At 31.6% G+C, this 15,250-nt stretch overlaps 2 protein-coding genes across 2 annotated transcripts; both read right to left on the bottom strand.

The window, feature by feature from the left end:
* Positions 1-499: 499 nt before the first annotated feature.
* Positions 500-1,651, bottom strand: LOC139841884 (F-box protein At5g07610-like). Its single transcript, XM_071832075.1, has one exon. The coding sequence runs from the start codon at positions 1,649-1,651 to the stop codon at positions 500-502; it is 1,152 nt and encodes a 383-aa protein (XP_071688176.1).
* A 12,328-nt stretch (positions 1,652-13,979) lies between these two features.
* Positions 13,980-14,681, bottom strand: LOC139841883 (F-box protein At5g07610-like). Its single transcript, XM_071832074.1, has one exon. The coding sequence runs from the start codon at positions 14,679-14,681 to the stop codon at positions 13,980-13,982; it is 702 nt and encodes a 233-aa protein (XP_071688175.1).
* Positions 14,682-15,250: the final 569 nt, after the last annotated feature.

Here is a 15,250-nt window from a genome sequence, read left to right as displayed (position 1 = left end):
TAAACTTGATGATAGAAAATTGATTTGCAATTAACTCTGGTCTCTAGAAACTCGACCATCTACAGACATGATTGAAAAAAACACTTATAAAAACGCAAAAACACAACATTTAGATATTGCAATCATGTGTCTAATTCAACTGTGATATCAATAAAAATATATAATTAACTTGAATAAAAGTAAGGTAATTGAGCACAAAAAGCATGATAAGTTAGTAGTAAAATTATAAACATAAACAATTAACCAACGCACACTAACTATTAAAACCAATTAAGCTTAAGACAAATGATGTTCAATTCCTATTCCTATATATATATATATATATATATATATATATATATATATATATATATATATATATATATATATATATATATATATATATATATATATATATATATATATATATATATATAGTATATAATTAGACATGAGAAATAGATTCAAAAAAAGGAAAAGCATCAAGCCCTTCATCCCATATATCTGAAAAAGATCCGCGTCAAGTAGATGAGTCAAGATCACAAAGCTTTTGAAAAGTGTTGGACACAAAATTGTATCTTATAACAGCCTTCGAAGGAGTTTCTATCACCAAAAATGCGTCATCATCTCTTACTCCTGGAAAGAAACTATGTATTACATATGAAGAACCTAGATACTCCCCTACAGAAGTTGCAAAATCAGAAACAATGTTGACATGATATTTTTTGGACCAGCCAGAGTAGTCTGTGTTCAATGTATAAACATCAACATCATCACCACGGGAACGAAAAGTATCGAATAACATTAAAGAATCACGAGATTCAACCAGAGGCGGATAAGAACGCCACCATGGTTGATCAAACTTATACGGCGGTACAGGTAAAGAAATTATACCGTTTCGACTTTCATTGATCTTAAGATAAATAATCCAGTTACGACATGCCCAATGAATTGCACCGTTCCAATACACTCCAGCTATACTCTGGAAATACAGCCTGCAGTCAGTCTTTGGAACGTGTTTCACAGAAGACACCCAACTCTTAGTTTCGGATGAGTAAACCTCTATAAGTCCAGAAACAAGATTTAAATACGTGCGAAGGCATACAAGTTTATAATGAGGAGATTTAAGTGGATCAAAAACTAAAGTCATACCGCAAACTACACTATCAAAGCGGTCATCCCTATCAAATTCTGGAACAGCCGTGCATTGATTAATGGTTGGATTGTAAACATAATAATAATAATTATCCTCTGTCTGGGTGCGTATAAGCAATAACCCATTCGAAGATTGCATAACTTTAATCATACCTGCACGTGTGGATGGAAACAAATCCTGCATACGATCAAAGGACTTCATATAATCTAACGATTTAAAAGGAGGTTGGACAGGCTTTTCAGGATCCAACGAAACAAAAACATAATAAGTCTCTTCTTCTTCCCAAAAATTACTACTAAAACAAATATTCCTTCGTATAAATAAACCTGATGGGATCATACGATTAGCATTAAAATTTCGATGAAGAAGAGCGAAACGAGGACTTGAGAGGAGATGCCGCCAATGATTAGATACGCATTTGAATCGAACAATTGAACGAATAGGTAATCTGAGTAAAATTTGTGTCAGTATGTCATCATGAGAAACTAATTCGGCTGAAGAAGTCGTCATACTCATCTTTGAACATGCAAATATGCAATCATATGCACGAAACTAGTCGATATTACAATTATGGAGTATATATACGAAGAAAACTCAAAGAACAACGTAATTAGGTTGGAACGCTGGTTAAAGGGAATTTGATTTGGGCCGATCTAGCATTGTAGTTGGGCTGAAGTCCTGAAGATGGGGCACACCAAAACCAGATCATATTATTTGACCTGGGACCATACGAATTTGACTACATAAAGATTTCGGGGTTATTGCACGTACGTATATATTTGATAAATATATTCAGTCATGTACGTGCACTAGAACAACAATTGTGAAATTGATCAGATGTTAGTGTCAAAAACTTTTTTTTTTCTTTCTTTTTTTGGGTAAAAGGGTTGATGACGTGGCTGTTAGAATGCTGCAAATTAGATAAGTTACCATTTTTGGGTAACTTGACTTTTAGGATCAGAAGTCAACTTCATCATTTCCTAAAAAAGAAGGTCACGAGATTGCATAAGTCCACACCATCAAACGGCTACTGTGCAGTATACAAACAACAGTTTCCTTTATTGTAATGGTGGTTCCAAAATAATAAATGGAGCCTGACCAAAACTAGAACTGTATTTTAAGTAACACCGTTTGTAAACCTAAAACTTAATCATGTGGATTTCTGTAATTATGTAATTATGGTTATGTTTTATTATTGGTGTCTTCCGCTGTGTAATATATAAAAAAAATTGCCGGTGTTACATATTGTCACAAAACGATTCTAACAGTAACATAAAATAATTATAAACAATTAACTAAAATAAAAGCATATAATGACACAATTAAATAATCCTAGGGGCAAAATAGTAATCTTACGTCTAACCCCGGAATCTGTCTGTTACACTCTCTAAGTGCTTTTGTAACAGCCTTATGTAACTACCAACAGCCTCATGTTGTGTGCAGACCCTTCTAAGTACTTTTGTAAACAACTACCAGAAACAAGTATACCATAGCATCGCGCGGTCAACCATATGTTTTTTTTTATATTTAGATTGGAGTAGCTAAGATGATGCGGTCGGCCATATATTTGTTATTTAGATAGGAGAAGGAACTCTTAGAAGTTATAACCCAAACTAACCTAAATGTCCTTGACATGTCGTTTTGACAATTTTGAAGTCCGTATTTGATGAAATAGACCCTTATAACCGTTAAAATCTTCAATACATATAAAAAATATTTTTAAGCTCGTAATCTCTAAACTAGCTAATTATAATTTACAATATTTGTTTGAATGATATTTCATCACGGTACATAAATAAATGAAAATTTGTATAAACTTTTCAAATTTTCAGCCTAAAAATTTAAGGTTCTATTTGATTGAACACTTTGCACATGTCTCTATGATCCTACGACAAGAAATGGAGTCTTATAAATCTAAATAAACCTATGGTCTTAGGAGTAAACTATTTGTAATTATAATAATATAAAACATTTTTTTTTGGCAATAGTAACGAAAACTTATATCAATACGAACACGTTTTCGAAAAGTAAACGCATTCAACAAAAGATACAAGGACTACCAATGAGGCTCACAGCTAGAAAGCGACGACATCAAAAAACTATCTATAACCGAGCCTCATTTAATCAAAGTCCGACATCCTATGCAACATATCAAACTAACCAATCCAAACTACAAAAAATCAAACACTACAAAACACATCGAAAAACAACAAATTAAGGATCAACTATTACCATCATTAATAATTTTCCGCTAGAAATCTTTATCGGACTGATTTTCTATCTTGAAAGAGGTAACATTAGAGGATCCGTCCCCAATCAATGTTCCCAAAGAGGGGGTAATAGCCCCACGATCCGCCAATTTTTGAAAAAGCCTATATTTGTCGAATCTATAGTCGCACCTAACGAGGTGTCCTTTTGTCATCCATCGAGCCCATAAACAAATTTTGAATATCTTCACCATAATCCGAGTCTTCATCAAAATCTTTGAGCTTAAAGGAACCCAACCCAGAGGCATCTTTAGTCTTCTTCCGCTTCCCCTTGCATACTTCACCAAGTTGAAATTTTAAAATATTTCAATTCAAAACGTACCAAAACTTGCAAAAACATTCGCAAGACGATACCACACAATACATCCTTCCGCTTCGTCCCATTAGGATCGGTAGCGTCTTGACCCTTTTCATTAATTTTGATTCTACTTATTTGATTGGTGACATAGTAACAATGAAAAAAGTTTTCTAATATTAAGCAAATTAAACATATCAAACCCAAAACAGAAACTAAGATCAGAAACACTAAATTGACTCGATCCTTCTCAATAACAATGTACTACTTTTATCGTTGTATGGGACAAAATGCGACATCTTCCTAACATTATGGAACTAAAAATCATTATTCATTATTATAACGACCCTCATTTTTCCATTCTATATTTTTCCAATATTAAAAGCCCAAACAATATAATTAAAACTTAATGATTAAACTTTAATCAACAATTGTTAAGTGTTAAGAGTTAGAAAACATATTAATTAACTTTGTACAAAAATTGACAAGTTAATAAAAGATGAAAATAATAAACTGTTAGTCGACACTCACTGCTAATTAAAATTTATGCATTTATGTAATATTATAACTAATAACCTATAAGTAATAAATAAAAAGTGACATTTATATAAATAATAAAACAATTGGGAACTAAATATATACAAGTCATGAATTAGTAAAAAGAAAATAATACTTATCATGTCGTAAATGTAAAAAAAATAATAATAATAATAGTAATAATAATGAGACTAAAAAAATCTTACATCCTTATGTTGACTAAAAATAAAGTGTAAACTAGTACATCCTTATGTTGACTAATTATAAACTAGTACCACCTATTGTTGACTAAAAATTATAAAATAAAATAAAATCATTAATTAGAACATCCTTATGTTGACTAACACTCTAATACTTGCACTATATAAACACCTAGTTTCTCATTCACAAATCACACCAAAATCCTCTCTCAAAAACAATCTCTCCCTCTCCCTCTCTTGTGGTATTCGGATCTTCAAGCTTGTTCTTCGTGTTCTTCAAGAATCTTCAAGGAGTTCTTCAAGATTTTCAAGGCTTTGATCTTCCATCTTCATCGTGTTCATCTTTTCTTTGTTAATTATCTTGAATCTTCAAAGGTATAATATAAACCCTAAACTATTTACATAAACTTTGATCTTTGATAATTCATATTCATATTATAAACTTGTTATTCATAATTATATACATAAACACACCTAGATTTATATATACATATATACATGTAAAAAAAAATATTTATATATATATACATATATATACGAATTATATATACATATACATATTAAAACCTTAAACCCTAATTACACCTAAACTATAATTCTTAAACAATAATTAATTAAACTCTAAACATTTATGAAACCCTAGGACATTAATTACTAAACCCTAGTTATTAATTACTACTTTAATTAACTAACCCTAATTAATGAAACCCTAATACTACTTATACTAGTACTTAACATGTATACACTATTACTATTACTAGCACCTATAACCTACTAATTATATTGTAGCACAAAAACATTTTGAGATATGTATTAGAGATGTATAGATCTTCAAACTTTCTTGACGAATGGTTTCTACGAGATTCTAGGCAGAGGGTTTGGATTTCCGATTTAAAGGGTCCTATGGCTCAAGCCCCTAGATCTAAATTAGCCATTCGAAGGGAAAGGGGTGATTGGAAGCTTATCTAATACGGCAAGTATCCTAAAATGGAAACACTCATAAAATTAGAAACTCTCTAGTCATAGAAACTTAGTAAAATAAGAAACTTTCTAAAAATAGAAACTTTATAAAAATAGTAACTTACTAGGAATAGAAACTTAGTAAAACAAACTATACTTAAACACATACTTAAACTTAAACATGGGCAAAACACTTAACTACTCTTAAATGTCAATAGGTTGACTTTCCTGCTCACTCGTTCAACTCTCTATTCCGAGAAATAACTCTCTCTACTTACTAAGGTGAATTCATAGCCCCACTCTTTATTGCTAGCAAACTTATTTAACTTATTCGGGGTGAGACACATGCTGCTTTTACTATTTACAATTTAGACACAAGTACCAACTGCTAAAACTATGCTATACCCGGCTACGTCCGACTAAGTCCCTACAGTGATATTTTTAAGTGCTGCGGCATGCTTATTTATTGGGGGTAGGCCTATCGGGAGTAACGTCCCCGATACATTTGACTCAGTCTTTGTATTACTTGATAATGAAATTTAAACCGACAAGGACAGACACAACTTGTCATGGGGCAAACTTGAACGTTTAGTCTAAATATCACGCACTGGCATAACTTTTGGATCTGCGAGATCTACTTTTTGATCCTGCGGGAGATCAACTTTACAACTAAATCTTGTGGTCTAAAAACAACGATAACTACTTTTGTTAAACCTATGAACTTCACTCAACCTTTTTGGTTGACACTTTAGCATGTTTTGTCTCAGGTGCTGTTTGATTCAAGCTTTCTTATCTACTACTTATGTGATGCTACTTGGACTTAGGATCAAGAGATATCGCATTTATTACTTCTGCATATGAACAATTACTTTATCGTTATTTCCATTATTGTAACGACATTTCATTTTCCGCTGCGTACTCAATAAAGTTAAATTTTCTCATTTAGTATTGTTCTCGTATTATATTATGTTGGTTTATTTGATATTAGTAACGTTTCTTCCAGACCCTATTGGGAGGACGTTACAGATTGGTATCAGAGCATAACCAGGCTGTTATAGAGAACCAGGATTGCATTTTTATGTGTGCCTTACTTGCTAGCTAGGGTGCCTTAGCAATCTAGGAAACTATAACCTTTCATGCCTTACACTTAAAGCACTTAGGATTGCCTTATAATCTTAACAATCATGCTTTACCAAACTTGACTTAAAGATTCTAATCAAAGTCTCTTTCCTAATGTAGGACTACAACTTTTCTTGACCATAGTGCCTTTAATTGTTGCCTTTAACTGTTAAATGCTACACTATACTTTAGAAACTTTACTTATCTTAGAATGCCGAGCTAATCTAAGAACTCTGCTCACTTTCCTGAGTACTATCCAATTACACCACCGCATCTAAATGCGACACAATGATTTCAGAAATTCTTGACATTCATAAGTCATCTATCATGGTTATGTGTATTACATATGTATTACATGAAATATTATCCATGATTTTGAAACTCTTATAATTGTTACTACTCACACACAAACGTATATAACTCCCTGTTATATCACGTACATATATGCCTTATGCCTTTATGCATCGGTTTGTGAATCGAAAAATGTCATTGGGTTATCACAGTATACGAATTGAAAGTCTTTAATCAAAAGATTATTAGATTACATACTTATCATTTTATGATCTCGACACGTCATACTGCCATTATTAAAGTATATACACATCATATCTTATTATATCTTATCGTATCTATCCCAATAGATTTTGTCTAACACTTTTCCTAAATTCCCTCCGTAAATTACGGAAATCTTTTTGCTATATACACGTATTCGAGGAGACGAATATATCATCCAGTATTCAACACTAATCTCATATCAAAAACCCTAATTCCAAACACATAATATGGATTCCTCGAACTCTTCGAGCTCCAATGGCAGCGTAACCGGAATGAACCAACCAATCAGCCATCATCTATTTTGGATGAATTGGGGATGGGTTCGTAGTAAACTTAATCAATGGAGACAAGAAGAAGGTGATCCCTTCCACCAACCGAATTCACCTCTTGGTGAAGAACCTGAAGCACTTACTGGCGAACCCGTTCGGAACACTATTTTCACCCTCATTTCCAGGATATCCAGTCAAGAATATATAATATCTAAAATTTTAGATCTTATTCATCCACTTGTCCGAACCGCCAATCATCCCGGAATAATAGAAGAAGTCAACGAGCTTCGCGCTCGAGTAGTGGCTCTGGAGAATATGGTGCGAAACCTACGAACACCAGCAGCAGCACCAGCAGCATAACCAGTACCACCAGTACCATCGGCATCACCACCAACATCACCACCAACATCACCAGCTTCACCAACGACAACATCCGTATTCCACGCCTCAACATCACACTCAGTACCTCAAACATTAACATCATACGCCCCATAGATACCAAGGAATATTAGTAATAATGAGTTAAGATGTATTGACTCATTCTTCCTGAAGAATTACATATGTATACTTTATATATATGGATTGGAACAATAATAAATCTTTTCGTACTAAGCTATTACGTGTGAATCTTAACTAGTATGTACTACATGGTTAATTCATATCACAATATGCTATGATGTACATCTTTTGTTAATAACTTAACAATCGTTAATCATTGCTTCAATACAATAAACTCCATTTCGTAATAAACCAAGTGTATTACTCAAATACATGATTGATTGTATACTTTAATTTTCGATGTACTCGAAACTTTCTAGAAAATATCATTAGTGCCTTATGAATTTCACAAGAATTCCAAGAGCACCAACATCATATACCGAAGTATATCAATAACAATGAAAGATGAAGTATTAATTCATAACTTCATTAGCGAAATATTTCACGACAATTATGAAATCTCTAAGGTTTTGGAGATTATTTATTCTCGTTTCAACAACAAATCAAATGAGTTTAATATTATATTAGCTCATTAAAACCATGATTACATCTGAAGAATACATATATGAACGTATATCTTCTCTTTTGTACAAACTGTTAATTGTAAAAAAATATTTTAACGGGTAGGTAAAACCCGAGAGATATTCATATCTCATATAAATATGTTACATTGTACATTTTTCCATTCTGATTCAGCAGTTGTTAACTATACTACTTACATTCACATGATATATGTATATGTTCACCAAAGAAAAACCATTTTCATACAAATTCAATTACATACTCTGATTTTGACATATCGGAACTTAAGTAAAGCTTTAACAAGTGTTATCTTCCTAAAGATCACTACATTCATGAATTATATTCATTCGTATTCTATGATGAATTATCAAATCAAACCACCGAACATACCATTCCTTACTTTTGAAAATCACAACATTTCTTCGTCAACCGTTAGATCCATTGATGGATGCATCTTACGCTTAAACACTTCAAATTCAAAATTCTTGAAAACATCCTTTGAATCTTGACGATCGCAATCAGCGTTTAATCATCTAAAAATGAAATTTCTTGAAACCATTTCGGATTGATAACCGATGATTCAAATATGGCTGCATTAAATGTAGAGGAAACAGAAAAATTGTAGATGGTCTTAAGGGCCAACAGTTTGATAATAAAGAATGGTACGTTGGAAAAGCTCAAAAGAAAATTTGGAACTGAAAAACGGATTGAGCTAACCATGGAGGAGACCAAGGACAAACACAAGGGCCAAACCCTATATTCAAAGAATCCAGGTAATTTTGGATCCGGTGAAATCTTTAGAGAATATCTTGCTCCGAAGTCATGTTAAAAGCTTGCGGAAAGTTTTTCTTCATCAACTTTCAAACTTAGAAATTCCAAAATATCATCATAAATATCCTCTATATTTCGAAAGATATCTTCATAACGATTCATGTCTGCAATTAAGTATCTCTTTGCGATATCTTTATAAAGGAAACTGTTTTAGTTTCTATATTCTGTAAAATTCGAGTTTAAATTATAAATGCTTTGAAGAAGTGTTGGGAATTGAAGCATGAGTTAGTATAATATAATGACGTCAGGCCAACGTGATTATATTACAGTAAGTCATGCTAAGTTTTTAATGGAAGATGATGATTCATAGATTTTATAATCATCATTTTCCATGTTACACGACTCTTATATTCTATTTAACCTCTAAACATATCAAGAAAATATTTTTCTTGGAGATTCGGTCTTTTCCGGATATTCTGGTAATATGACAAATCAAATCGTGCTATTACCTTTCCTTTCTACTTTATATATTATGATCATTCGAAACTTCATACCTATGAATTCTGGACCATTACTCGCTTGACTTGAAGTCGGGAAGAAGAAACAAAAGCATAAAGCTCCGACATATAAGGGAAAATATAAAGCCCGATAACGACTCCGAAATTACAAACCGTGTATATCAATGCGTATAGCAATATAAAGACACGGGATAATTAAAAACACTATAACCCCAAGAGCATAGTAGAAGTAAACAGATTCCTCTGGCGGTAAAAGAAAAAGAAGAATGACTGCATAGATGGTCAATATAATAACCAGGATCAGAACTGGATTAAGCATTTTCTTAATCTTTTGGAAGTTTGAATTGAGAAAGAAAGTATAGAAGTGGTGAAGATAATGAAACGAAAGAAGCTAATTTATAGCAAAATTCCAAACACATCAATCGAGGCAAATCACCGCATTTAATCAAACAAATCTCAAAATTTCGTAAATACCGGAGAATCAAATCTTATAGATTACGAAGATTTCCTTTAATTCCTTGAATTCCGGAAATCAATCGTGACTACGTCAAAAGTTAAGGCGAACATTTAATTTTCTCATTTCACTCTTTTATGATAGCTTCATTTATACTCTTCCTATAAACGAATCGTTTTATCCATATTATTCAATAGTGATAAAACTTTATTTTTCAACTTATATTCATCATTAAAATATTCTTGTTGTAAACAATGAAGATCTCTATCAAATTTCATGACTGTGATTTTCACGAACTCCTCTTTGTTTGTCTGCCCTAATATTGTGGCATAAAATGCTCAAGGTTTTAAATGAGCTCAATACTATTCATAACACATTTCATGTATTCAATTTACTGAAATGACTTGTATAACATCATCATTTTGAATGATCTTCGCATTAATGATAAAATGCACTTCGTTGAATAACCTATAGAAATCATGGAAGGAGAGGTCAAACAAACGCGTAAAAGCAATATACCTATCGTTAAAGTCCGTTGGAATTCGCGTAGAGGCCCCGAATATACCTGGGAACGCAAAGACCATATGAAACAGAAATATCCCCATCTCTTCTCAACTGCTGATGCAAACGAGGAAACTACCTAAAAACTTCGGGACGAAGTTTTCAATAACGGGGAGGTACTATAACGACCCTCATTTTTCCATTCTATATTTTTCCAATATTAAAAGCCCAAACAATATAATTAAAACTTAATGATTAAACTTTAATCAACAATTGTTAAGTGTTAAGAGTTAGAAAACATATTAATTAACTTTGTACAAAAATTGACAAGTTAATAAAAGATGAAAATAATAAACTGTTAGTCGACACTCACTGCTAATTAAAATTTATGCATTTATGTAATATTATAACTAATAACCTATAAGTAATAAATAAAAAGTGACATTTATATAAATAATAAAACAATTGGGAACTAAATATATACAAGTCATGAATTAGTAAAAAGAAAATAATACTTATCATGTCGTAAATGTAAAAAAAATAATAATAATAATAGTAATAATAATGAGACTAAAAAAATCTTACATCCTTATGTTGACTAAAAATAAAGTGTAAACTAGTACATCCTTATGTTGACTAATTATAAACTAGTACCACCTATTGTTGACTAAAAATTATAAAATAAAATAAAATCATTAATTAGAACATCCTTATGTTGACTAACACTCTAATACTTGCACTATATAAACACCTAGTTTCTCATTCACAAATCACACCAAAATCCTCTCTCAAAAACAATCTCTCCCTCTCCCTCTCTTGTGGTATTCGGATCTTCAAGCTTGTTCTTCGTGTTCTTCAAGAATCTTCAAGGAGTTCTTCAAGATTTTCAAGGCTTTGATCTTCCATCTTCATCGTGTTCATCTTTTCTTTGTTAATTATCTTGAATCTTCAAAGGTATAATATAAACCCTAAACTATTTACATAAACTTTGATCTTTGATAATTCATATTCATATTATAAACTTGTTATTCATAATTATATACATAAACACACCTAGATTTATATATACATATATACATGTAAAAAAAAATATTTATATATATATACATATATATACGAATTATATATACATATACATATTAAAACCTTAAACCCTAATTACACCTAAACTATAATTCTTAAACAATAATTAATTAAACTCTAAACATTTATGAAACCCTAGGACATTAATTACTAAACCCTAGTTATTAATTACTACTTTAATTAACTAACCCTAATTAATGAAACCCTAATACTACTTATACTAGTACTTAACATGTATACACTATTACTATTACTAGCACCTATAACCTACTAATTATATTGTAGCACAAAAACATTTTGAGATATGTATTAGAGATGTATAGATCTTCAAACTTTCTTGACGAATGGTTTCTACGAGATTCTAGGCAGAGGGTTTGGATTTCCGATTTAAAGGGTCCTATGGCTCAAGCCCCTAGATCTAAATTAGCCATTCGAAGGGAAAGGGGTGATTGGAAGCTTATCTAATACGGCAAGTATCCTAAAATGGAAACACTCATAAAATTAGAAACTCTCTAGTCATAGAAACTTAGTAAAATAAGAAACTTTCTAAAAATAGAAACTTTATAAAAATAGTAACTTACTAGGAATAGAAACTTAGTAAAACAAACTATACTTAAACACATACTTAAACTTAAACATGGGCAAAACACTTAACTACTCTTAAATGTCAATAGGTTGACTTTCCTGCTCACTCGTTCAACTCTCTATTCCGAGAAATAACTCTCTCTACTTACTAAGGTGAATTCATAGCCCCACTCTTTATTGCTAGCAAACTTATTTAACTTATTCGGGGTGAGACACATGCTGCTTTTACTATTTACAATTTAGACACAAGTACCAACTGCTAAAACTATGCTATACCCGGCTACGTCCGACTAAGTCCCTACAGTGATATTTTTAAGTGCTGCGGCATGCTTATTTATTGGGGGTAGGCCTATCGGGAGTAACGTCCCCGATACATTTGACTCAGTCTTTGTATTACTTGATAATGAAATTTAAACCGACAAGGACAGACACAACTTGTCATGGGGCAAACTTGAACGTTTAGTCTAAATATCACGCACTGGCATAACTTTTGGATCTGCGAGATCTACTTTTTGATCCTGCGGGAGATCAACTTTACAACTAAATCTTGTGGTCTAAAAACAACGATAACTACTTTTGTTAAACCTATGAACTTCACTCAACCTTTTTGGTTGACACTTTAGCATGTTTTGTCTCAGGTGCTGTTTGATTCAAGCTTTCTTATCTACTACTTATGTGATGCTACTTGGACTTAGGATCAAGAGATATCGCATTTATTACTTCTGCATATGAACAATTACTTTATCGTTATTTCCATTATTGTAACGACATTTCATTTTCCGCTGCGTACTCAATAAAGTTAAATTTTCTCATTTAGTATTGTTCTCGTATTATATTATGTTGGTTTATTTGATATTAGTAACGTTTCTTCCAGACCCTATTGGGAGGACGTTACAATTATGTATATAAAAAAAAAGGACAACAATTCACGTGAAAATGAGATGAAATCTACAAAAGAGGATGATTATGTAACTTAGCTTTTGGTAGCATAAATTAGCAATGAAAATCCTTTTATCATCACTCTTCACAATCTTTTCTTCCAACCACAATCAACTATCCAACCCACTTCTTGTTGATATACAATTAACTCTGAAATATGTACCTAGTTCTTTACAGTGACTACACACCGAACCTATGAAACTCGACCCAGCTACTTACATGATAGAAAAAAAAAAAAAAAACACTTAAAAAGGTGCAAAAACACAACGGTTAAATATTGCATTCATGTGTCTAATTCAACTGTGATATCAATTAAAATGTATAGATATAAATAAATATAAATAACTTAAATAGAAGTAAGGTAATTGAGCACAATAAGCAAGATAAATTAGTACTCCCTCCATTCCATCATCAACTTTGACTTTCGACAGATTTTTTTTTTTTTTTTTTTTTTTTGAAATTTTAACTTTAATTATTTTTATTTTTATTACATAATATTTGATAAAAAATTATATGTATGGATTGGATTTTAAATTGTGTTTTTATTGGTATAATTTTAATCAAAATTTATATAACAAACACAAAATTATTTAAAGTCAATGTTACAAAACAAAAACTTTGAAAGTCAATAGTGGATACATGGAGATGGAGGAAAGTCAATAGTGGATACATGGAGATGGAGGTAACAACAATTAAACAAGGCACACTAACTATTACGAATCAATTAACCTTGTAACAAATGATGTTCAATTCCTATTCGTAAATATATAATTAGACATGAGAAAGAGATTCAAAAAAAGGAAAAGCAACAAGCCCTTGATCCCATATATCTGTATAAGATCCGGCTCGAGTAGACAAGTCAAGATCGCAAAGCTTTTGAAAAGTCTTGGACACTAAATTGTATCTTATAACAGCCTTCGAAGGAGTTTCTATCACCAAAAATGCGTCATCATCTCTTACTCCCGGAAAGAAACAATGTATTAAATATGAAGAACCTAGATACTCCCCTACAGGAAAATCAAAAATAATGTCTAGATGATACTTTTTGCACCAACCAGAGTAGTCTGTGTTCAATGTATAAATATCAATCACATAACCCGATGAATAAAAAACATCAAATAACATCAAAGAATCACGAGATTCAACAAGAGGTGGATAACAACGCCACCATGGTTTATTAAAGTTGTAGGGTCGTACAGGTAAAGGAATTTTATCGCCTCGACTCTCATTGATCTTAAGATAAAAAATCGAGTAACGACATGCCCAATGAATTGCACCATTCCAATATACTCCAGCTATAGTCTGGAAATAAAACCTGCAGTCAATCTTTAGATCATCATGACTCACAGAAGACACCCAACTCTTGCTTTTCGATGAGTAAACTTCAATACGTCCAGAAACACGATTTGAATAGGTGCGAACGCAAACAAGTTTATAATGAGGAGATTTAAGAGGATCAAAAACTAAAGTCATACCGCAAGGTACAATATCAAAGTGGTCATCCCTATCAAATTCTGGAATGGCCGTGCATTGATTAATGGTTGGATTGTAAACATAATAATAATAATAATAATAATAATAATAATAATAATAATAATAATAATAATAATAATAATAATAATAATAATAATAATTATTATTATTATTATTATTATTATTATTATTATTATTATTATTATTATTATTATTATTATTATTATTATTATTATTATTATTATTATTATTATCATCATCCTTTGTCACGGTGCGAATTAGCAATAACCCATTCAAAGATTGCACAACTTTAATCATACCTGCACGTGTGGATGGAAACAAATCCTGCATACGATCAAAGGACTTCATATAATCTAAGGATTTAAAAGGTGGTTGGACAGGCTTCTCAGGATCGAATGAAACAAAAACATAATAAGTCTCTTTTTCCAAAATTCACTACTAAAACAAATACTCCGTCGTATAAATAAACCTGATGGGGATGAGATACGATTAGCGTTAGAATTTCGATGAAGAAGAGCGAAACGAGGACTTGAAAGGAGATGCCGCCA

Source organism: Rutidosis leptorrhynchoides, chromosome 4 (assembly GCF_046630445.1).
Source record: "Rutidosis leptorrhynchoides isolate AG116_Rl617_1_P2 chromosome 4, CSIRO_AGI_Rlap_v1, whole genome shotgun sequence".
Taxonomy (NCBI): Eukaryota; Viridiplantae; Streptophyta; class Magnoliopsida; order Asterales; family Asteraceae; genus Rutidosis; species Rutidosis leptorrhynchoides.
This window is presented reverse-complemented; position numbering and strand designations above follow the sequence as displayed.